A 24,152-nucleotide genomic window follows, 5' to 3' on the forward strand; every position below is an offset into this window, starting at 1 on the left:
AAACATTTGGCTCGATGAATCGACAAATGTTGTGACGAATGTGCTGCTACACGGTGAAGTGAATGTTCGATTCAATGCACTCGGTCCAAACATTCGGCGAGTATTTGGATCGAATGTTTATTGTTTTTATTTACCATCAATAACGTTATGAAACTGGATGACGATGCGAGTATTGAAATTGCTGCCGTAGCAATTGTAATGATATCGGGCTGTAAATTAAAAATGCATGAAATCAACATTATTAAACTGCAATATTTTGCCGAATATTTTGAATTTTATGAATCAATTTCATAGTTCCTTCATCTAAAACTTGTAAACAAACCAATCTGTCAAAGATAGATTCGGACGAATCGTGTAGCGGTGTATCGAATGTCATCGAGTGCCGAATCAACGAATGACAAAAATCCTTTGACTCGTGCCACTCGCGTTGGAGGGTAATCCACAACGAACGGATTACCTTCCAACGCGAATATTCGACACTCGACATTGGAGGTTCGTAGCTCGTCAGTCGACTACACGATGCGTCGAATCATCGAGCGTCCAGCATTCGAGGGTGTTCGTAGCATCGTGTAGCGCTGGCTTTAGCTTGCTGCTGGGTTCCAAGACGACGTGTTCTCTGAACGTGTTCCATCTTCATTTTCAGATCTTTTGTTGTATAAAAATTACCATTTAGTTTTTGATTATTAATATCTTATGAAATAATAATCTTATAGCAAATCAATAGTCAATTTGGAAACTCTCTAATTAGGATTTCCTTTACTCAGGGTCGTTTAACCTGCTACCGGTTACTCGCAAACAGCTGTTCCTCCAGTAAAAAGGAACAGTTACGGTTTTGTACGTCTCCACTAGACCTACACACCCTATGCCCACACTCTACTATAGATCAAAGGTTGATCAATGCTAGCCAACTCCGCCGACCAATCAAGGACGAGGGCTGGCGACTCCTTTTAAGTCCGAAAACGGAAATTTCCACAATCGCAATAGAGGAGATAAATGTGATTTTCATACAATTTTCTTTTTTATTCTTTCCTTCTAACTCTATTCTTTAATTTACTTCTGTCCCTATTCTATTTTCCCTATCACTTTCTCATCTATCCCTGTGACGTCACAGACTTTCAGATTTTATACTTGCAGTATTTTCCTTGTATTTCCCTCCTTCTCTCATCTTTCTCCGTGGTTTTCATAGGATGAAACTCTCACTGTAAAGCGTTGCGTTGATAGGATACTTTCGGTTCCGGTACCCTGAATCGACGCCGAATGGCGGATAGTTCAGTTGAACGTCCTTTTTCTTAATGGCGGGTACTATGCTTTTCGAAGGAGAAAAACGCTAAATATAAAAAAAGGCCCGCTGAAAGGACCTATCCAGCGCATTATTTCTTATTCTTGGTTCTCGTCATTACACTACTTTACCTTTTTTTTCTCTCTTCCGGTTCTCCTCTTCTTTTTAGCTCTCCTATCTTTTCTCTTATAATTTCTATAAATTTAATATTAAATTACTACTAATTCTTTCCTTTTCAATTTCCCACTAACCTTTTATTTCTTATAACAATCTTTCTCTATATTCTCTATTTGCTTTCGATGCACTCTGGCACTATCAAAATTTACTTCTTCCGGCGCGCACTTCCTTTTTTTCTTGATGGTGGAAAGTCGTTAGCCGGCACAATTCTTTACCGAGCTTTTGTTTTTTTTCTTTTATGTGAATTCATTTATGTTTTGTCTAGTTGGCAGCTCTGTTGAATGACAGATGGTCCAATGAAGCGTATTTCGCGGTGGGTATTTTTACCCAGGGCTCACACCGTTCACTATTGGGCTAACTGTTCACAAGCAACAGGCGGTCGGTGATTTTTATTAAAACATATCCGTTATGAATAAATATATGTTGGTATTTGGGTAGAGCCCAAATTAGTACTTGGAACCAACGGTTACAATTTTGGAAGCTCTGATAAATTATGTACGAGTTCTAATTATTTCTTTGGTTTATTGTGTTTTCTATCATTAGTTAAGTTTTTGTTTTTGAACTATATTATATAACTATATTAACTATATTACTTTGCAAAGGAGTCGTGCACAAATTACGTAACTCCAAAATACGGCTTCTGTACCTTCTGTTCAAGTACCAAACAGCCAATAATCGTTACGTTTAATTGGACTTCGTTATACATTGTAACGGGTCACGTTTCGGTCGTACTGAACAATCATGGGAATGAGTTTAAAGTGTAAAATCCGTTTTTGAGATACTCAGTTGTATATAATTTCGAATTCATATTCTTATTCGGCACAAAAATTCAACTTTTTTACCACAACAACAGATCTTTTCGCAAATCGTATTTTGACTGTTTTCCCGGATCTCCGGCATTTGTTTGTTTACCCTTCTGTTTGAAATGGCCACTGAAGTGCTCTTTGCTTCCAGTTTCAATTTCACAAAAATACATGAGTTTCCAAAGATACAATTGTTGACTTCGGCAACAGTAGTACGATTTTGGTTGTTTCTTTTCCAAGTATCTCTAGATTTTTATTTTTCATACTATTCATTATTTCATTCAAACAATTGCCATGGTTTCGTTTTTCCCCTATTTCCATCCATTGAACTCAAACCAGGTCAGAGTCTGAACGAGGTTCAAGGACGCATTTGGATGTTAAGGTGCACTCAGCCTGAGAGGCTTAACAACAATCGAATACAAGTTCTTCTTAACATGTCCGTATTCCCGTCACTTTCCCTACAAGGGTATTTGAGAAAAATAAAAACAATAACAATTTGTCATTTGAAAAAGGTCTAATTTATTCGCGGCACATTAAAAGGAGCACGACTGTTTCGATTACAGTGTTGGCTAGCAAATTTATATACAAATAATAAATTGTTCGTATCAAATGAATATTCTAAGTAAAAGTGTAACGAGTTTTGTACAATTGATAAAAAAAATCGTGAGCGAAAACAGTGTCTAGTAATGATTTTTTTCGCGTTTTTTCAGGAGGCTATTATTGGGAGGAAACGCAACATGCAATGTATTTGTGGGCCTGGGAGATATTTTTAATTTCACTGCCGGAGGAAGTCGTTTGGTCGTCGTGGGTAATTTTACATACCTGGTGGAAAGAAATGCAACGCGTTGATATGAAGATATCAGGTACGGTTGTTTATCAATAGCTCAATCTCCATCCTGAGCCGTTAAAGCTATTCGAGGTATCAGGTTTCATCTGTTTTCGATGAAAGGTTACACTATTCTGGGCCAATATCTTAATTTATAATCAGGAACGACTATACATATCGAGCGACAGTAAGATTCAGCGTTATGATCATATTTTGCAGTATTACTAACAAAAGCAATTTCCTTATTGTAAAGGCAATTCGTTCTTATGAGGTTCACTTTTCAAAGGTCCTGTTGAAAAAATTTAGGAGTTCTTCTAGTGATGATTATACACGGATCCGCACTATGTAACCTGACCATGCAAACAACATTTCAAGTTGATTCAATGTATGAAAATTTACAACTGCATTTGAGCATGCTAGTCTCAATGAAGGTACTCTTATTCGAGTCTGTATTGTATGTCAACGCAATAAATAAACGGTTCCTGAAGTAAAAACTGCTTTACTAAGCTTCACTCTATCACTATTCGTTTTTTTAAAAACTACAAAAGAATTCGAGAAAAAAAGCACTCAAAGTACAGTTGAAAAACACACGGTTTGTTTACTTTTTCCTCATACATTCATAATATCCGCTAGATGGCGACAGCGTACCTTCTATGTCGATGAATTGACCAAACTTTCTATATTGATAGAACTCGGACTCGGATGGACTCAGTTGATTTGGGATGAATTTAACTCCGTTATCCTCATGCCATCGTAGCGCAATCTAACTGTAATGGCAGTCTGCCGAAACGTAACTGGACAATCAAAATGAAAAATAGTACATATTTCATAAAAAGAAAAAAAGTAGTAAAATCGAACATTTTTTAGCGTGCGGTTAAAATGATCACCTGGTGGTGGTAAAATGAACACCTGTACATATTATGCTAAATGGGTTAGATTTATACGTTCTTTCACGTCCAAATTTGTTTGAATCATTATTGAGAAAGTAGGTTTATGTATGAAGTAATCCGAGCCTTTTCGCCTAGAGTAGTAATCAGAATTTTCTCATACGTACAAAAACGTAGTAAGAAACATATAGCGCTTCACATATTGAGGTTTGGTTCAGGTTGGGGTGGCATATTTTTCCAGGGTCGAAGCAACAAAAGGAACCCCTTGAAGAGCAACATGTGATAATGTATATCAGCTCTAGAAAACATAACATTGTAAGTCGTTATCCGGTGGTGGCTCATTTTGCCCCAAAAACAAAGTAATTTCGAATACGAATTAATCGTCGAAATAAAAAAAATCTGAGAGGTGAGGTAACATTGAATATGTGAACCGTCGTCAAAATTGATGATTTGTCGAAGATAAATATTCCAACATAAACATAAGAAACTCAACGTTTTCTGGTTTTCTGAAACACTTCGTTTCATAGAATCACTCAGTTTTGTTGAGCTTCTCGGGATGCAATGTGTCGATCGGGACAGCCCACACCATCATGACGAAGGACCTGGGATACAAGCCGTACAAAAAACGCAAGGTTCACAGGGTAACGAAGGCTACAACGAAGAAGAGGCTGGGCAGAACCAAACTGATACTTTCGCGGCACGAAGGTCAGGAGTTCGTGTTCTATGATGAAAAACTCTTTGCCTTGTAACAGCCGCACAATGTCCAAAATGATCAGCTGTGGGCGCCGACGATGGTCACCATCCCCCGGTCCCACATAAACATCCCACGATTCCAGAGCGCCACGTCGGTGATAGTTTGGGCGACCATATCCAGGCGTCGGAGGCTCCCACTAAAGGGTGTGTCACATCAAATTGCATCACGGAAAAAACGCTGTAGAAATTCGCCCAGTAGACCGATCCTTTTGAAAATTTTAGACAGTAAAATAAAAACTATTAAACAACTTTTGGCATTTTCTTTTTATTCATACTTCGAGCCCAAGCCCGTATGCTCGCACCTTCCTCTTTACCCCGTCCATAAATTCTGTACAACGTCAGGTTGTAGTTTTTTTTTAACAGAAATCCATTTTCTCTTGAAGTCCGCCTCCGATTTGACAACTTTTGGGTTCTTCCGGAGGGCCTGCTTCATAATCGCCCAATATTTCTCTATTGGGCGAAGCTCCGTTCGTGTTGGGCGGGTTCATTTCCTTTGGCACGAAGGTGACCCCGTTGGCTTCGTACCACTTCAACACGTCCTTTGAATAGTGGCACGAAGCGAGATCGGGCCAGAAGATGGTCGGGCCCTCGTGCTGCTTCAATAGTGGTAGTAAGCGCTTCTGTAGGCACTCCTTAAGGTAAACCTGCCCGTTTACCGTGCCGGTCATCACGAAGGGGGCGCTCCGCTTTCCGCAAGAGCAGATCACTTGCCACACCATGTACTTTTTGGCAAACTTGGATAGTTTCTGCTTGCGAATCTCCTCCGGAACGCTGAATTTGTCCTCTGCGGAGAAGAACAACAGGCCCGGCAGCTGACGAAAGTCCGCTTTGACGTAGGTTTCGTCGTCCATTACCAGGCAATGTGGCTTCGTCAGCATTTCGGTGTACAGCTTCCGGGCTCGCGTCTTCCCCACCATGTTTTGCCTTTCGTCGCGGTTAGGAGCCTTCTGAACCTTGTATGTACGCAAGCCCTCCCACTGCTTGGTCCGCTGGACGAATGAACTTGACAAATTCAGCTTATTGGCGACATCCCGGACCGAACTTCTCGTTCACGTCTAAACTGCTTAACTACGCGCTTGTGATCTTTTTCACTGACGGAGCATCCATTTTTTCACCTTCCGTTCTTCACCTTCCGGTCGATGGTTAGGTTCTCGAAGTATCGTTTTAGTACTCTGTGACGATTCCCAGCATCTTACCGATGTCCCGATGTGACAACTCCGGATTCTCGAAATGAGTGCACAGGATTAATTCACGACACTCTTTTTCATTCGACGACATTTTTCCAAATTTACGAAAAATTGACAGTGAAGCATGGCCAACGTGATCTATACACTCTTATTTGATTATAAGCGAAAGCTGAAGATATAATTCCTAAAAATTTAATTTCTACAGCGTTTTTTCCGTGATGCAATTTGATGTGACACACCCTTTAGTGTTTATCGAGAAATGGATCAGGTGCGTGCAGCGTGCGATTCTTTATTTTCATTTTTTAACACATTTCAAAGTGTATTCGAATTTATTGAACACACTCTGTATATTGAAGCAATTAGATACATTAGGTGTTCTCTGCCTCAACACCACTTGTAACTTAATCCAGCAATGGAGAGAGCCCAACATCCTTATACCACATATTCATTAGCTGTATGGAGAGCATATTCAATTTTCGTCCTTCACATACCAATTTTAGCAATCAATCATCTTCTTGAAATAGTTGTCCAGCACGAGACATGGCTGCATATTCCGTGCCGGAGAAAACACATGTTAGTTACTCCAAGGGTAGCACAGACATACGAATTGGCGCGTCAATAAAGTTATTGGCACTTCGAACTGAACATTCATCAGTTCGGAGAATGTTAAAGGCCAAACAAATTTTCCCCACTCGTGACAAAGTACGAACAGTTTCCATCGCACTCGCGGTCTCGAAGTAGCTTTGATTCATTCCCTGGCGAACTTACCTTTTGGTGGCGATGAGTGGAAGTATAATCCGTGCGTTTTTTTCCTCCTCTCCTTCGCAAGACCTGGGGGAGCCATTTTGGTGGGTGTTCGTGGGTGAACGTGGGCAATTGTTTCGGCACCACTGTTAGTATTGTATCCTGCTTGCAAAACTTTGAATGATTGAACCTCTCGCTTTCCAACACGCACAGTTCATCGTTTTTTTTCTTCGAAAAATATGACGCCGCTCGTATACTTGGCAGTTCACATAGTCTCGCGGGTGACAAATGAAGTATCCTTAGCGACAAAATGCTGGTTATGATTTAGCACGGATTGAAGCATTTAATCTGTGGAAGAAAACAAGTGAAGTTTGATAAATTTTGATTAATCAGATATTTTTTTGTCTGTGAATTGTTAATGCAGTTTATTCCGTTATTAGAATGCAAGAGAAACAATCATGGTTCTGATTATTCAGCATATATGGCCCCATTTCCATGCAGAGCTTCCAGTCACGACGGATAGTTGAATGTGCTAGGATAGATAATCTGTTTGTTGTTCAAATATTAGGCTGCATGTGTCGAGAAGTGAACATGCGCCGGTAATTACAAATTCAAGCGTTTCTGAATTCATCGGGTATAATTGGCTGGTCAAACATAAAATGATTACTACACAAAATTGCATAGATTCCGCGAACAGTGATATATTTGCCTAACTAACTAATTGAACTACAAGTACTCGATTAGTTGATTCGTTTCTTACGGAACGAATATCAATTTATATACTCAGAAAATAATAATTGATAGATCAGGCCGCTCGTATATTCAATGTTTACAGTGTAGCGTTGTTCTACTTGATACGCTCAGCTGTTTACATATTTGTGAAGGCATCGTCCTGTCAGCTATAGCTGAAGTGATGAGACTGAAACTCATCTATGCTAAAAGGCAGAGTAATCGTTCATAATCACAAAAAATAAACAGAATATCAAACACTCCGTAAAAAATTAATTGAATATGAATGATCATTTTGAATTCGACACTATAAGAGGGCTTAGATATGCTTTGTCTTGTAGTATTTCCAGAGAAACAATTTCACCAGTAGAACCATTCGTTAAGCTGTTATTAAAAAATATACGCGTGTGACAACTTAAAAAAAAAGTTCTCTAGTTTTACTGAAGCCACACATACATGTAAACTAATCTCATAAAATTCCATAATTTTGAATAATAAATAAACTACGGTTTTTGTATTGCGCATTCACTGAAAGGGGCTATGAAAATGAATGTAAACGAATTAGAATACATATGATACACTTTTTCGGGTATTTCCAAGAGGTGTCGTTGTAAGCGCGTAGTTCTAGTTGTATTCATTGTATCGAGTCATACTATAGCTTGTTGGAAAGGTATAATATTGTCCTTGACAGTGTTTTGTTTGGTTAAGTCGTTCGTGAGTTATAGTGTCTCAAATATGGATTTTTTTTTTATATATCTGTATTATAGTGATTTTCAACTCATTTGGCTGGTTCGTCACTTTTACTTCCATTTTTGAAAGAATGTCGGGAGTGAGAATTGAACTCGTGACCTTCAGCGTGAGAGGCATGGATGTTACCACTACGCCCGATCGCCTCCTCTCAAATATGAATATTTTACAGTAGTTCTATGACAAAGGCAAAAATGCATCTCAAAATGCCAATAAAATTTGTGCAGTTTATGGACCCGATATAGTTTCTATTTCCACCGCACAACGATCGTCGAAGATGCGCCACGCTCCGGAAGGCCTGTCGTCGAAAATTGCGACAAAATCGCTGAATTAGCCGAGAAAGACCGGCATAGTAGCAGCCGTAGCATCGGCCAAGAGCTGGGGATAAGTCATCAAACCGTTATTAACCATTTGAAGAAGCTTGGATTCACAAAGAAGCTCGATGTATGGGTGCCACACACGTTGACGCAAAAAAACATCTTTGATCGTATCGACGCATGTGAATCGCTGCTGAATCGCAACAAAATCGACCCGTTTCTGAAGCGGATGGTGACTGGCAATGAAAAGTGGGTCACTTACGACAACGTGAAGCGCAAACGATCGTGGTCGAAGCCCGCTGAAGCGGCTCAGACGGTGGCCAAGCCCTCATTAACGGCCAGGAAGGTTCTGCTGTGTGTTTGGTGGGATTGTCAAGGAATAATCTATTATGAGCTGCTTCCCTATGGCCAAACGCTCAATTCGGACCTGTACTGCCAACAACTGGACCGCTTGAAAGTAGCACTCATGAAGAAGAGGCCATCTTTGATAAACAGAGGCCGCTTTGTCTTCCATCAGGACAACGCCAGGCCACACACTTCTTTGGTGACGCGCCAGAACAGAAGCTCCGGGAGCTCGGATGGGAGTTTCTTTTGCATCCGCCGTATAGTCCGGACCTTGCACCAAGTGACTACCACCTGTTTTTGTCCATGGCGAACGAGCTAGGTAGTCAGAAGTTAGCCACAAAAGAGGCCTGTGAAAATTGGCTATCCGAGTTTTTTGCCAATAAGGAAGCGAGCTTCTATAACAGGGGTATTATGAAGCTGGCATCTCGTTTGGAACAAGTCATCGAACAAAACGGCGCATATTTGACGTAAAACAGATGATTGTAACTAATTTTATGAACAAATGAAAATTAAAAAAAAATACCGCAGGACTTTTTTGACAGCCTAATATATATATATATATATATATATATATATATATATATATATATATATATATATATATATATATATATATATATATATACAGGGTTTTTCAACATTAAATTCCGAAAGTAAATTGAAATAAAACACACTTAGAATTCGAAACTTTTATTTCAAATTAAAGTTTGGTTTATGCCATTATGTGTGAAATACAACATCATTCCAATGTCCACCTAGGGCTTCCTCGCACACCTTGATCCGGAACAGGTAATTTTCGATGACTTTTCGGCACATATGGGGCGGTATCTCGGTCATAACTTCACGAATGTTGTCTTTCAAATGTTCAAGAGTTTGCGGAGAATTGGCATAGACACGGTCTTTCGCATAACCCCACAAAAAAAAGGCTAGCGGGTTCAAATCGCATGATCTGGACGGCCAATTGGCACAACCAAAACGCGAAATTATGCGTCCCTCAAATTTCGTTCGCAATATGGCCATGTTCGGTCGTGTTGTGTGGCACGTGGTGCCGTCCTGCTGAAAGCACATGTCATCCGTATCCATATCTTCAATTTGTGGCAAAAAAAATCGGTTAACATCGTTCACCCAATCGACGTATGCCCGACGCATTCCATGGTCACCACGCTCTAATTTTTGTACCAGTTGGACTTTATATGGATATAGGTGCAAGTCCAAATGCAAAATTCGCCACAATGATGTGTTTGACAAGCCCAATTGCTGAGCACGCCGTGGAAACGAAACATTCGGGTCCTCCACACTGGCAGCAATAGCAGCAACATTTTCGGCCGAACGCACATTACGATGATGCACAGGTTTCACAATATCCGCTACGGATCCAGTTTGTTCGAATTTACGCACTACATTAGCGATTGTGTGCTCTGTAGGCCGTCCATGACGACCAAAATCCGTCCGTAATGCTCGAAAAACATTTGCCGGTTTTTCATCATTTTTATAGTATAATTTAACAAAATTAACACGTTGTGCGATGCTAAAACGATCCATATTGTAAAATGGCAGACATTCAACTAACGATATGACGCTTTGGTTGACAGCTATGTCAAACGGTTGTCAGCGCAGGGCTGTATACTTTCGGAAGCCCGAAATGGAAAACCCTCTATATATATTTTATATATATATATATATATATATATATATATATATATATATATATATATATATAAAGGGTGTGTCACATCAAATTGCATCACGGAAAAAACGCTGTAGAAATTCGCCCAGTAGACCGATCCTTTTGAAAATTTTAGACAGTAAAATAAAAACTATTAAACAACTTTTGGCATTTTCTTTTGATTCATACTTCGAGCCCAAGCCCGTATGCTCGCACCTTCCTCTTTACCACGTCTATAAGGTTCTGTACATCGTCAGGTTGTAGTTTTTTTTTTGAACAGAAATCCATTTTCTCTTGAAGTCCGCCTCCGATTTGACAACTTTTGGGTTCTTCCGGAGGGCCTGCTTCATAATCGCCCAATATTTCTCTATTGGGCGAAGCTCCGGCGCGTTGGGCGGGTTCATTTCCTTTGGCACGAAGGTGACCCCGTTGGCTTCGTACCACTCCAACACGTCCTTTGAATAGTGGCACGAAGCGAGATCCGGCCAGAAGATAGTCGGGCCCTCGTGCTGCTTCAATAGTGGTAGTAAGCGCTTCTGTAGGCACTCCTTAAGGTAAACCTGCCCGTTTACCGTGCCGGTCATCACGAAGGGGGCGCTCCGCTTTCCGCAAGAGCAGATCACTTGCCACACCATGTACTTTTTGGCAAACTTGGATAGTTTCTGCTTGCGAATCTCCTTCGGAACGCTGAATTTGTCCTCTGCGGAGAAGAACAACAGGTCCGGCAGCTGACGAAAGTCCGCTTTGACGTAGGTTTCGTCGTCCATAACCAGGCAATGCGGCTTCGTCAGCATTTCGGTGTACAGCTTCCGGGCTCGCGTCTTCCCCACCATGTTTTGCCTTTCGTCGCGGTTAGGAGCCTTATGAACCTTGTATGTACGCAGGGCCTCCCGCTGCTTGGTCCGTTGGACGAATGAACTTGACAAATTCAGCTTATTGGCGACATCCCGGACCGAACTTCTCGGATCACGTCTAAACTGCTTAACTACGCGCTTGTGATCTTTTTCACTGACGGAGCATCCATTTTTTCACCTTCCGTTCTTCACCTTCCGGTCGATGGTTAGGTTCTCGAAGTATCGTTTTAGTACTCTGCTGACCGTGGATTGGACGATTCCCAGCATCTTGCCGATGTCCCGATGTGACAACTCCGGTTTCTCGAAATGAGTGCGCAGGATTAATTAACGACGCTTTACATAGCGCCAATAAACGACGTCATACTCCCACGATTCCCGGAGATCAAGAAAGAAATAAGAGCAACAGAACTGGCCCGAGAATAAAAAGTGATATGTCACAAGTAAGCTAGAAATATTTTGACACGGAAATTGATTTTGACTATCAAATTGTGGCACTTTCAACGATTTTAAAAAGAATTTTCTGCTGGGGCTCTGAAATCATGGTTTTGTTACATACATAAATATCGTACATTTTTAGCAGCCCTAAAACAATTGGCGTATTGCCAGATACTTTTAGAAGTATAATGGTTAAAACAAATTTCGGACGTTTTTTCGAGCTCCGTAAAAATAAAACAAAGAAAGTTTTTACTATACATTATATCATTATTTGTTTATCTATCTTTTGACAATTAAACAAAAATTGAACGGAGAAGAAATATTCACAACTTGAATAATGGAGAGCTGATGAAGTGAGGGGGTTCAAAAAAAAGTTGGGCCATGGCGTACACGATTCCAGCCCTTCTGATTATCTGAAACAAAAAAGTTGAACAGATTCTGAATCAGTAAAGATGCCGCTATCGCATGAACCTCAGACAAGTCAAAAACATCTTTTTTGACAAAATGGCGGCCGTTTGAAAAACAAAATGCGGTTTAAAACGTGTTTTCTTACGTTTCCCGTAATTTCTGTTTTTATTTATATTTTGACTTGCGACAGCTCTACTAAAGCACAAGGTAACTTAAAAGTCATGAAACTCATCGAATTTAAGGTGGCGATCAATATGGCAGCTATTGTCAATAGTTATATTACCAAACAAGCAGATGACCACTTTGCCTTCATTGACCAATTGGCCCCTACTACGCCTATCCAACGTAATTATTTCGAACAGTTTGATGGAAGGGAAGATAGGCTTTTTTCGCAATTCTGGCTTTCCGTTGAAGGCATGGAAAATAAGAGACATTTTTCTCACATTGAAAAAATCATGAATAGTTGACCAACACGCTTCTCTAATGATATAAAAACTGATTGGAAAAATGTCGTTTGGTGGGGTAATGCAGATAAGGTAGATTTACTTTGTATACTGAAAAAACATGAAAACATATTTAGATGAGTCACACATCAGTTCACTTTACTAGCTGTGTTAATTACTCATTATTAATCCGCAGCTTTACTAGGGCAAACGAGCGCACGGTTCAAAAGTGCGCATTGGCCTTTTTGAAACAAACGAGCATAACAATTCAGCAAAAGTATATTCGTTTGAACCATTATTACACCAGCAGCTCACACATATAAACAGGATACATTCCATGAAGGTGGCAAAAAGTTATGAGGTAAGAAGAGTTTTGCGTTATTTTGGTCTTATTTTTTCAATTTTGGGGATGATGATTTAGTTGCCTAAAATAACCGGAAAGTACGAAACTACATTATCAAGGAAACGTTCATTCTACAGTAGATAATAGTGCGTATTCGTTTTTGTGAAAACGTTCAAGAGCCTTTTCTAGAAATTCGATTAGTTGAAAAATCGCTTGCGGGGCAAAAATGCGCAGCGGTTGTGGGGCAAAAGTGCCCTCAAAAAAATATAAAATGTTTTCAACCAAATTTTTAACGGGAATCACAAGAAGCAAACTAGTTTGAAGAAATGCACTCCAGAAATACTCGAAATGACCCGACAGAGGCTTCGGGAGAGAGTCTCGAAGCGTCGGATTGCGGCAGATCTCGGTATTTATGAATCAGCTCTGAGGAAGAGGCTCATATAAGTAAGTAATTTATGATTTGAATCTTCTTTTATTGACATTTATACTTCTGCTGGGATGTTCCAGCAAGCACCTAGCACAGTTCAGACCAATATTTACGAGTGAGCAATCTGAGGATCTGGCGAACCATTGCAGAGCACTGAACAAAGCTATCTATGGTATGACTCTCAAAGTTTTACGGCGCCTGGATTTTAAAATTAAAGCCAACAACCTCCAGCACGAATTCAACGAAACTGGCATGAAGGGATTGGGTTTCTAGCTGCATGAGGAAACATCGTCTGTCTCTTCGAACCCACAACCCACAAGAGCGCAACGAAGCAACATCGCTCCAAGGCAAAGCGTCGAAATCCTCAGAACTGAAATCCAAGAGGGGAAGAAAAATAAATAAACAATTGCTTAAAAATAATTCAAAATGAATTTCAAATGAAAATTGTTTTTATTTTCACTATGCATTCAATTCAATAACGGTTATGTTTCGTTTATGTTTTTGTTTTCACAATGAACTTCATATACACTCGACAAAAAAATTAGAGGAACAGATAGCGGAGTCGGAAATTTTAAGTGATTTTTGACATGCTGTAACTTCGTGAAAAATCAACGCATACCGATGGGATGCGCATTATTTTGAAGCTACAAAATTCAGGTATTAGAATATTTTACGTACATATTTTTTGCTAATCAACTCAACAGCAAATCCAATTAACCTTATCAACCAGCTTTCATTTGGTTCCTAGAACGTTCCTGTAGGACCTCCCCACACAGAGATATTTCAGTTTGAATGAAAAATTACCTCATCGTCTTTGATGATGAATTATTAAATAAATCATCATCGCACCACAAATCGAAAAGCAGTTTTGAAAACTCCAATAAATTCTGCACAAGGATAATTTGCTATTTTGACGAAAAAAAATTATTTGAATTTTTTGCATCGGTTTCAAAAAAGTGCCAAAAACAGGATTTTTACGGTGCTTTACAAAATCCACAGTAATTCTGCAAATATCGCAGTAAGTTCTAATGTTTACAAGTAAAGTTTTAGCCTAATATATTCCCTAAACATCTGTGAACGTTTCATATTGATACGTTCAGCCGTTTTTTCTGGTCGATTTTTCAAAATTTGGAGTAAATTAGGGGAGCATTTAATCGCAAATCGTATCAGAAGTACAAAATCCAACGCGACTCTCAGATTGGACGATTCGTAACTTTCGTCTTTATGAGTTTGTGGATTAAGACTGCTAGAAAAAACGGCTGGACATATCAATATCAAACGTTCATAGATATTTAGGGAATACACTAAGCTAAAAATTCACCTGCAAACATCAGAACATACTGCGATATTTGCAGAATTACTGTAGATTTTGTAAAGCACTGTAAAAATCCTGTTTTTGGCACTTTTTTGAAATCTATGCAAAAAATTCAAATATTTTTTTTTCGTCGAAATAGCAAATTATCCTTGTGCAGAATTTATTGGAGTTTTCAAAACTGCCTTTCGATTTGTGGTGCGATGATTGTTTATTGAATAATTCATCATCAAAGACGATGGGGTAATTTTTCATTCAAACTGAAATATCTGTGTGTGGGAAGAAAAATCGATTTCTCGTTTCTTCCCGATATTGTTGCCCACTACACCTACACACACCAATATAAAAATATGTTCGTAAAGTATTCTAATATCTGAAAGTTGTAGCTTCAAAATGGTGCGCATCTCATCGATATGCGTTGATTTTTCACGAAGTTACAGCATGTCAAAAATCACTTGAAATTTCCGTCTTCGCAATCTGTTCCTCTAATTTTTTTGTCGAGTATATATATTGTTTTTTTTTAACATTGAGTTTCAAATAAATCAGATGAAGTTATCTATGTATTTAAAAACTTGATTTGTCAATAAAATAATTTTGTTAGACATTTTCAGATATCTTATATGCACGACCATAACAATCACCCGTCTCCACCCATGAAACATCATACAACACCCCCTCCTCCCCACTGGATGGTGCCTACACGTTCTAGTAAGGATGTTTCTTCCGTTGGTAATGATAAAGCATTTATATTACAAGTTATCTCAGAAGTTCAATTCAATATGTGCGCACCTTTGCCCCGTACGGTCATTTTGCCATTTTGTATTAGGATAGGTATTTGTCCAACTACAAAAAAAAAACTCGAGAGATTCTTGTACTACGTTTCGAAGGTAATATATAGATAAACAATTTGGTGACCAAACTGAATTTCATTTGTTTTTATTTCAAGAGTTATTGGACGACAACAGTTAGGTGCGCACCTTTTCCCCGCACTAATCTAACTCTAAACTCCTAGTGAATTCTTGTTCGAAGCGTTGAACTGGCAACAGCCTGCTAGAATCGGAAGCCTTTGTAAAATTGTTTGAATTATCCTAGAAAAGTGGAATAAACTGGGTGTCAATTAAGTTCCGGGACTTGAATTATGTATTAAAACTTTGCCACCCGGCGTTACCACAGTAGTTACGTGCGCATAGTATCTTACACACTTACACTTAGAACAAGTTTTATGTTAAGTAGGGGAAGTGGGGGGAATACGGACATGTGAAGAAGATCTTCAATTATATTTTTCCAAACTCATGTTTCCTCAAAATTAAATGCAGTTTCCTGCAAATCAATAACTGTTTTTCGAATTATTCAGCCAAATTTTCTACAAAGAACGATAAGATTGATAATACTTAACAATTCATAATTTCCCGATAATGTCAAGAACGGCCAGCGACAATCCAAGTAATATTCTTAGCATAGAACACACCCCGACGTTTTGCCCATTTAATGTCCGAAGAGAAGCAGATCGAACGAAATGCAAAACCAACCCGAACGGAATACAGAATGGAATTTTATCAAGTCGTTCGAAATATTTATAATCGATCGTTACCTGCAATACTTCACTAATCTTTTTTAAATTTTGCTTTGTAGGTACTTCCTGAGTACCGAACGGTATCGTAAACAACTACCTGCTGGGTCGTGAACTCTTCTCTGGCAACATTTCATCTAGAGATCGGTCAAGTACAGTAGGAATTGCACATCGAAGCATCATCATCAATTGTCTGGGGCTCAATAAAGGACACAATAAGTTCAAGTAGGTTTAAATAGTTATAATTTTCTAACAATGGACGGGGACGAGGATATTCCTCTTGACCCGTCTATTGAAATGATAAATCCCCTATCCTTCATGCTGAATCCCTTTCCCCTGCTATTCTTCAAGAAAATGCTCCATCTTTAGCTTCCGATATAAATGCCCCACCAACTCCTTCTGCTTTAAAAGTTCCCTGACTAGGCTTACCCCGAAGCTAAGACAGGGCCATATATCTTCTTTTTTTTTAACTAAGCCGATTGACGTCATTAAAATAGCGAAAGTATTGAAGAATTTTTCTGCAAGTTGTCTAAGATTACTAAGGTTAATCGAGAGAAACTGCGAGTAGTTGTTGTGAGCCTTGCCCAAGCAAATGATATTGTTAGGTATGAAGGCTTTTAAAAATGACTATCGTGTCTACATTTCGTGTCGAGAAGTTGAGATCGACGGAGTGATCACTGAATCGGGTCTCACGGAGGAATGTATTATGCAAGGAGAAGGTCGTTTCAAAGACTCGTTCATCAAGTCGGTGAAGATTCTGGAATGCAATAAATTACATTCCGTAGCTATCAAAGACTCGTTTCGTCGGCTCAGCTCTTCCCGATATTGTAGACATTGATAAAGTTCGTTTACCAGTACGCATTTTCATCCCACGCCCCATTAACTGTCTTAAATGTAAGCAATTTGGACACACGATGTCCTTTTGCTGTAATAAATTACGTTGTGGTAAATGCGGACAGGAACATGCCGATGATGAATGCCCGAAACTGAAAATTAAATGTATTCATTGCGGTGAAGCTCCACATGACCTATCCGTATACCCAGCATATAAACAGCATGCGGATCATATCAAGCCCTCTTCGAAATAACGCTCTAAGCAGTCCTACGCTGATATTTTGAAAAAAATCTCTACCTAAGACACAGGAACACAAATTATTTTGCTATTTTGCGCAATGACGAACCTGTTACAAACGCTCCCAATGCAGGAAGCTTTCTGGCTTCTCAAGGAAACCCTGGGAAGAGACAAGGACAGTCCATCCCATCTTAGTCCTTAAATACATTAGTGACCCCCCAAAATAGAACGCTAATTTCGAAGAAACCCGTGTCAATTGAACAGAGGCCAGTACCTCCTTTTTCTTTTAACCAGAGGCCCTCAGTACCTCCTTCCATCCAAAGTTTTGAATTGAATCAACCTGCCCTAACTAATTCCAGCAGTAATACCCAATTTTCGCAATCTGAACAACAGCCTCGTACTGGGATGTTGGCATTTTCAGTTCTTGTAGATAGCATTTGAATGCTCTAAACGTTAGTGGGCCTCTTAAGACCCTCATTGTATGCCTACTACCGGCAGTGAAGACCTTCTTGAAAGAAAAATTAGCTTTTCTTGCTGCGTTTATATCTTTCGATGGATAATTCAGCACAACAGGCCAATAATTCAATCACTGTTATACAGTGGAATCGCAGAAGCCTGTTGCCTAAATTAGACACGTTCAAATTTTTAATACATTGTTTCAAGTGTGATGCATTCGCCCTTTGTGAGACGTGGCTCTCTCCAGAGAACGAATTAAACTTCTCCGTTTTCAACATAATTCGTATTGATCGTGGCACGTATGGTGGTGTATTATTAGGGTTCCGAAAAATGCCAGTCCTTTCATAGAGTCCATTTCCCTCCAATGACAGGAATTGAGGTTGTTGCTTGCCAGACAAAAATCAATGGTAGAAACCTCTGTATTGCTTCAATTTATATTCCTCCTAGAACTACAGTTTACCGTCAACAGCTCAATGATATTGTCGAAGCCTTGCCAGGCCCTCGTTTAATTTTGGGTGATTTCAATTCGCGTGGAATGAATTGGGGATCACAATATGATGATCCCCGTGCCTCATTGATTTATGATCTGTGCGATAATTTCAACATGACGACTCTAAACACTTGGGAGGCTACTAAGATAGCTAAACCCCCCGAAAGAGATAGTATTCTAGACCTCTCAATTTGCTTCTCTTCTTTCTCTTCTTTATTATTGGATTGTGTATGGAAGGTAATCCAAGACCCCCATGGTAGTGATCATCTTCCAATACATTTATCTATTGCAAAACGTGTTCCTACCACTAATTTTCGACACCGTCTTCCATCCCCATGATGGGATAAAGAGTGCTCCAAAGTTTATCTTGAAAAATCGACTGCGTTCAAGGAATTCAGAAAACACGGTACGATGGACTGTTTCCGACTTTATATTGCCGTGGAACGCAAACTTAAAAATTTGGCTAGTGCGAAGAAAAATGGGTACTGGCGAGAGTACGTCAATGGCCTATGAGCACTCTTTGGGAAACGGGAATACGGGGTCGGAGCCACAATAACGAAAGTGAGGAATACTCTGATCGTTGGATCTACAGTTTTTCGTGGAAGGTTTGTCCAGATCCCGCTCCAGCACAAAATATCGTACGTGACATTCCGCTTCAAAGCAAGTATGAAAAATTTTGGTAAAATTTTCATTTGCCCTTCTTCCGTGTGACAGCACGGCTCCTGGAGTGGATAAGATAAAGTTCAATATATTGAAGAATTTCCCCGATTCTGTCAAAAGACGCATGCTGAACTTGTTCAAAAAATTTCTAGAGCTAAAATTGTTCCGCGCGACTGGAGACAAGTTAGAGTTATAGCCATACGAAAACCCAACAAGCCAGCCTTCGATCACAATTAATATAGGCCAATAGCAATGCTATCCTGCATTCGTAAATTGCTGGAGAAAATGAAAACAAATGGGTGTAAACGAACAATTTGCTTTCAGATACGCAGTTTGGGTTCAGAAGAGATAAAGGAACGAATGATTATCTAGCTGTGCTCTCGTCTGAAATTCTAATTGAATTTGGTCGTGAAGAACAAATGGCATCGGTCTTCCTTGATATCAAAGGGGCTTTGATGCTGTTTCTATTGATATATTATCGGATAAACTTCATAATTGTGGACTCCCGCCAACTTTAAATAATTATTTGTATAATTTGCTGTCAAAAAACACATGAGTTTTGCTCATGGAAATTTAGCAGTCTCCCGACCAAGCTATATGGGCCTTCCACAAGGTTTATGTTTGAGCCCCCTATTATACAACTTTCATGTTAATGATATCGATAATTGCCTTTCGGGACATTGCACGCTACGACAACTCACCGACGATGGAGTGGTTTCCATTAGGGGATCCTCGTCCGCCGATCTGCAAAGACCATTACAGGATACTTTGGACAATTTGTCCACATGGGCTATCAATCTGGGTATTGAATTCTCTACGGAGAAAACAGAGATGGTAGTTTTTTCCAAAAAGCACAAACCCGCAAAATTTCCGCTTCATTTATTCGGCAAAACAATAACGCACTCTATGAATTTCAAATATCTTCGATTCCTGATGTACCTGAGGGAGACATATAACGTATAAGAAACAGAAATGTCTACAGAGTATCAAATTCCTCTATAACAATAATAACAATAACTAGAACGTGGTGGGGTGTCCATCCAGGAGACATCATAAGTTTATACACAATACGATATTATCGGTTCTAGAGTACGGTGTAAAGATGGAGCGGCTTGCGTATTGCTTTGGGGTGCGTACAATCGACTTATACGATGGGTCTTGGGGTTCTGGGTGGAGTACTTCCTAGACGGCGTTGAGGAGGACTACACCGGTGCAATGAACAACGACGACGTACCACCCCCGACGATGGGTGAAGTTAAGGAGGCCATTAATCAGCTCAAGAACCACAAAGCAGCTGGTAAGGATGGCCTCGTAGCGGAGCTCTTCAAGGGAGGTCCGAAAAACTTGTAGAGTGTATGCACCGGTTGATAGTCAGGATCTGGGACACAGAACAGCTACCGGAGGAGTGGAAGGACAGGGTAATCTGCCCCATCTATAAAAAAGGCGACAAGTTGGATTGTGGGAACTATCGTGCCATCACAATCCTGAATGGTGCCTACAAAATTTTGTCTCAGATCCTCTTCCGCCGCCTATCGCCAATAGTAAGTAGATTTGTGGGAAGTTATCAGGCCGGATTCATGCCCGGTTGCTCGACGACGGTCGGACGGACGGACGACGAGTATCAGGTCCCTACACACCACATCTTCATCGACTTCAAGGCCGCATATGATACAATCGACCGACGACAGCTATGGAGGATCATGGACGAACATGGCTTTCCCCGAAAGCTGACAAAACTGATTCAGGCAACGATGAACGGTGTGCGGTGCAGTGTGCGGATCTCAGGTGAGCTGTCGGAATCATTTGAGACTCACAGGGGACTTCGACAAGGCGATGGAATCTCCTGTCTGCTCTTCAACGTGGCGCTGGAAGGTGTTATGCGGAGAGCGGGCTCCAACATGCGGGGCACGATTTTCAACAAGTCTAGTCAGTTTATCTGCTTCACCGACGACGTGGACATAATCGGAAGAACACATGCGACGGTAACCGACTTGTATACCCGACTGAAACACGAAGCAGGGCTGATTGGGCTTGGGATCAATGTGTTTTAGACTAAATACATGCTAGCTGGAGGGACTGATCGCAACAGAATTCTTCTTGGTAGTAGTGTTGTGATCGACGGCGACGAGCTCGAGGTGATAGAGGAATTTGTTTACCTTGGCTCGTTGATAACAACTGACAACAACAACAGCAGTGAAATTCGAAGACACATTGTCAATGGAAGTCGTGCCTACTATGGGCTCCGCAAATCCTTGAGGTCCAACAAACTCCGGCCCCGTACGAAGTGTACCATGTACAAATCCCTAATTCGACCGGTTGTTCTTTATGGGCACGAAGCATGGACGATGCTTGAAGAGGACTCACAAACGCTTGGAGTTTTCGAACGCCGAGTGCTCAGAACAATATACGGTGGTGTACAGGAAAGCGGAGTATGGAGAAGGAGAATGGACTACGAACTGGCACAACTCTACGGCGAACCCAGCATTCAGAAAGTCGCCAAGGCTGGACGAGTGCGATGGGCAGGGCTTGTTGCAAGATTGCCGGACAGCAGCCCTGCAAAGATGGTGTTCGCATCGAATTCGGTAGGAACAAGAAGGAGAGGAGCCCAGTGAGCGAGGTGGTTGGACCAGGTGGAGCAGGACTTGGCAAGAATCGGTGCAGCCGGGAGTTGGAGAACTGCAGCCATGGATCGGGACTATTGGCGAAAAATTGTGAAGAAGATCTAATCTCTCAATGGGATGTAGTATCATTATAAATATTAATAAAAAAAAACTTCCTTTGCCTCTTCGAGTTATAGAACTATCATACACATATCACATTCGATGTAAGATTATGAACCCGTTGGTAATTGATATTTTCGATGAACTTCTTCAATTGAATCCAGACCCAAGGCTCACCACCTTATATGCTGAGTTCCGTTCACAAGGATTGCAACCTTCGCTGAGCATCAACAACCAAGACTGTCTATCGTACTTCTCTGATTCCGCTGTAAATTTCAATTTAACCATGCACCAAGAAATACGTGATATTCCAGAACATACACGTCTTGTGGTTTTCCCACGAATGTTTTCGTCGAAATTTTGCGAAGTAAGCTCTAATAGAATGTTTTTACTGATGGATCATACATTAATGACTCCACTGGTTTCGGTATATTTAATGAAAACTTCAGTGTCTATTATAGATTGAGAAATCCATGCTTGGTATACGTTGCAGAAATGGCTGCAATCTTTCACGCTTTGGAAAAAATTGAATCATTGTCGATTGATCACTACTTTATCTATTCAGATAGCCTCAGCTCAAGAAAAGCTATCCGTTCGATAAAACCTATAAGAGCCTCATGTTATTTTCTTATGAGAATAAGACAGCTCTTGGGTAGATTAGCGGTAGAATCTTATAGGATTACATTAACCTGGGTTCCAGGTATTCCAGGTAACGAGAAAGCGGACTCGTTTGCTAAGCTCGGGGCCTTAGAAGGCACCATTTTTGAGCGATAAATAACCTAATAACGTATTCCCCAATTGACAACGCAATTGGAGTGAAGATAATATGGGTCGCTGGTTACATACAATTATTCCCAAGGTATCGACAAATTCGCCTGATGTCCCACCTCATGTCTAATCATTCCTTGTTAGATGCACATCTGTATCGCATTGGGATCGTTGATAGTAATATTTGCGTTTGTGGTGATGGTTATCATGACATCGAACATGTGTCTTGTATAATCTATCGGATTCACTAGGAAGGCAATCTGACTTACCGGTTAGAGACATCTTAGCTAGTCGCGACCTCAACCTTATGTTTTCTATTTACCAATTTCTCAAAAGAAATGATATCACTGTTTGATTGCTTCCCTCCACATCAAACCAAACTACTCCACTCGCTCCATCCTAGTCCTAAATCCTAATCCTGTCCAATCAATTTAGTGTTAGATTTAGTTATTATTAAATTATTAGTCTTAATTATATAGAAAATGAGTTATATTTTAAGGTGAAATTTGACTCTGTAAACGTTAGATAATAAGTAATTGAGTCTGATTAAAAAACGGTTTTTGAAAAAAAAGTCAGAAGCTAGACACCGTGCACTGAAAACTAATAAAATTTACTTCAAAAAAATTACACATTGTTTGCCACATTGTTTCCTATGGTGTTGAATCCAAGTTGTTTACCTTGATTACGTGGAACATTTTAGCTAGATTTCGTCCGGAGAAATCTTCTGAATTTTCTCGGATGATTTCTTATATAAAATCATATATAACCAAATCTGAAAAAAACAAACCGATCTTTAATATGATCATAAACTTAGACGAAATAATGATTCACTATAGTAGTTGCGCCACATTATTCCCTTTATGGTTCATACATTTGTTATGTTCCTATTTAATTTTTAATCCTTTCCCATGTAAAATCACCACCTTCAAAACACCTTCGTGTGCTGGATATTAGCCTTGACTTCGAAAAGTCATCTTCATGACGGCTGTGACCCTTCGAGAACTAATTTCTCGCCCGTGCATTCAATGCTTTCTATCAAATCGCTACCATGCTAACTGCATCGGTTTTATTGAATTTTGTTATTTGCGTACAGTTCAGCTCAAGTGGTGTCAGAAGGATACCCGAAAGTGTACCACTACGAAAACATGCACCATTATTCAAACTTCGAATTACTAACAGCTGATGTATAAGCCTACGCCTATACCGACGTTGCTGTTCCTTACAAATTCGTGACTGGAAAATTTGCGCCAATAATCTGCACTCGAACAAAAACACAAAACCGGTAGCGTTTTTCTAACTTTTTGACCCTGTTTACGAGCAATAACATGTGTCCGTTTGGAATCACTTTCACTTACTTACACTGACTTTACTTCCAAATTTCCCTTCGAATAACTCACCGAACAGGGGAAAACGCTAACACCATTCAATCTTCTTGTTTATGGGCGTGTTCGACTGTGAATGCCACAGAAATAGGATAGTTGTGATGAATATTTGAACAAATCACTTTACACTACAATTGCTCCTTGCGTCGGAGCTGGAGTAAAGAAAAAGCACAAGTTCACGTGGTCGGGTGTAAACTACTACTGAACCGGATAGTTCACTCGCGATCAGCTCTAGCTGCTATCCTTCTACATGAGAAACTGGACGTCTGGATGTCTTCGGTACAGTATCCCATTATTGGTGCACAATCGCATCGTACAGACACGTGGTCAGTGCTATCCTGTCACGCAATAC

The 24,152-nt window shown here is 40.1% G+C and overlaps 1 protein-coding gene across 5 annotated transcripts in view; it reads right to left on the reverse strand.

Moving 5' to 3' along the window:
* The window catches only part of LOC129779322 (arginine kinase-like), an 80,365-nt gene that overhangs the window by 54,814 nt on the left and 1,399 nt on the right, over positions 1 to 24,152 (reverse strand). For 2 of the 5 annotated variants that reach the window (XM_055786736.1, XM_055786729.1), the window contains exons 1-2: positions 23,816 to 23,990; positions 6,681 to 7,004 (exon numbers count right to left, since the gene is read on the reverse strand). In XM_055786736.1, coding sequence (XP_055642711.1) covers positions 6,681 to 6,756 — 76 coding nt within the window. In that variant the 5' untranslated portion in view covers positions 6,757 to 7,004; positions 23,816 to 23,990. Of the gene's footprint in view, positions 1 to 6,680; positions 7,005 to 23,773; positions 23,991 to 24,152 lie in introns of those variants that run through there. The other 3 variants (XM_055786731.1, XM_055786730.1, XM_055786732.1) reach the window with 3 other exon arrangements.

This window comes from Toxorhynchites rutilus, chromosome 3 (assembly GCF_029784135.1).
Source record: "Toxorhynchites rutilus septentrionalis strain SRP chromosome 3, ASM2978413v1, whole genome shotgun sequence".
Taxonomy (NCBI): Eukaryota; Metazoa; Arthropoda; class Insecta; order Diptera; family Culicidae; genus Toxorhynchites; species Toxorhynchites rutilus.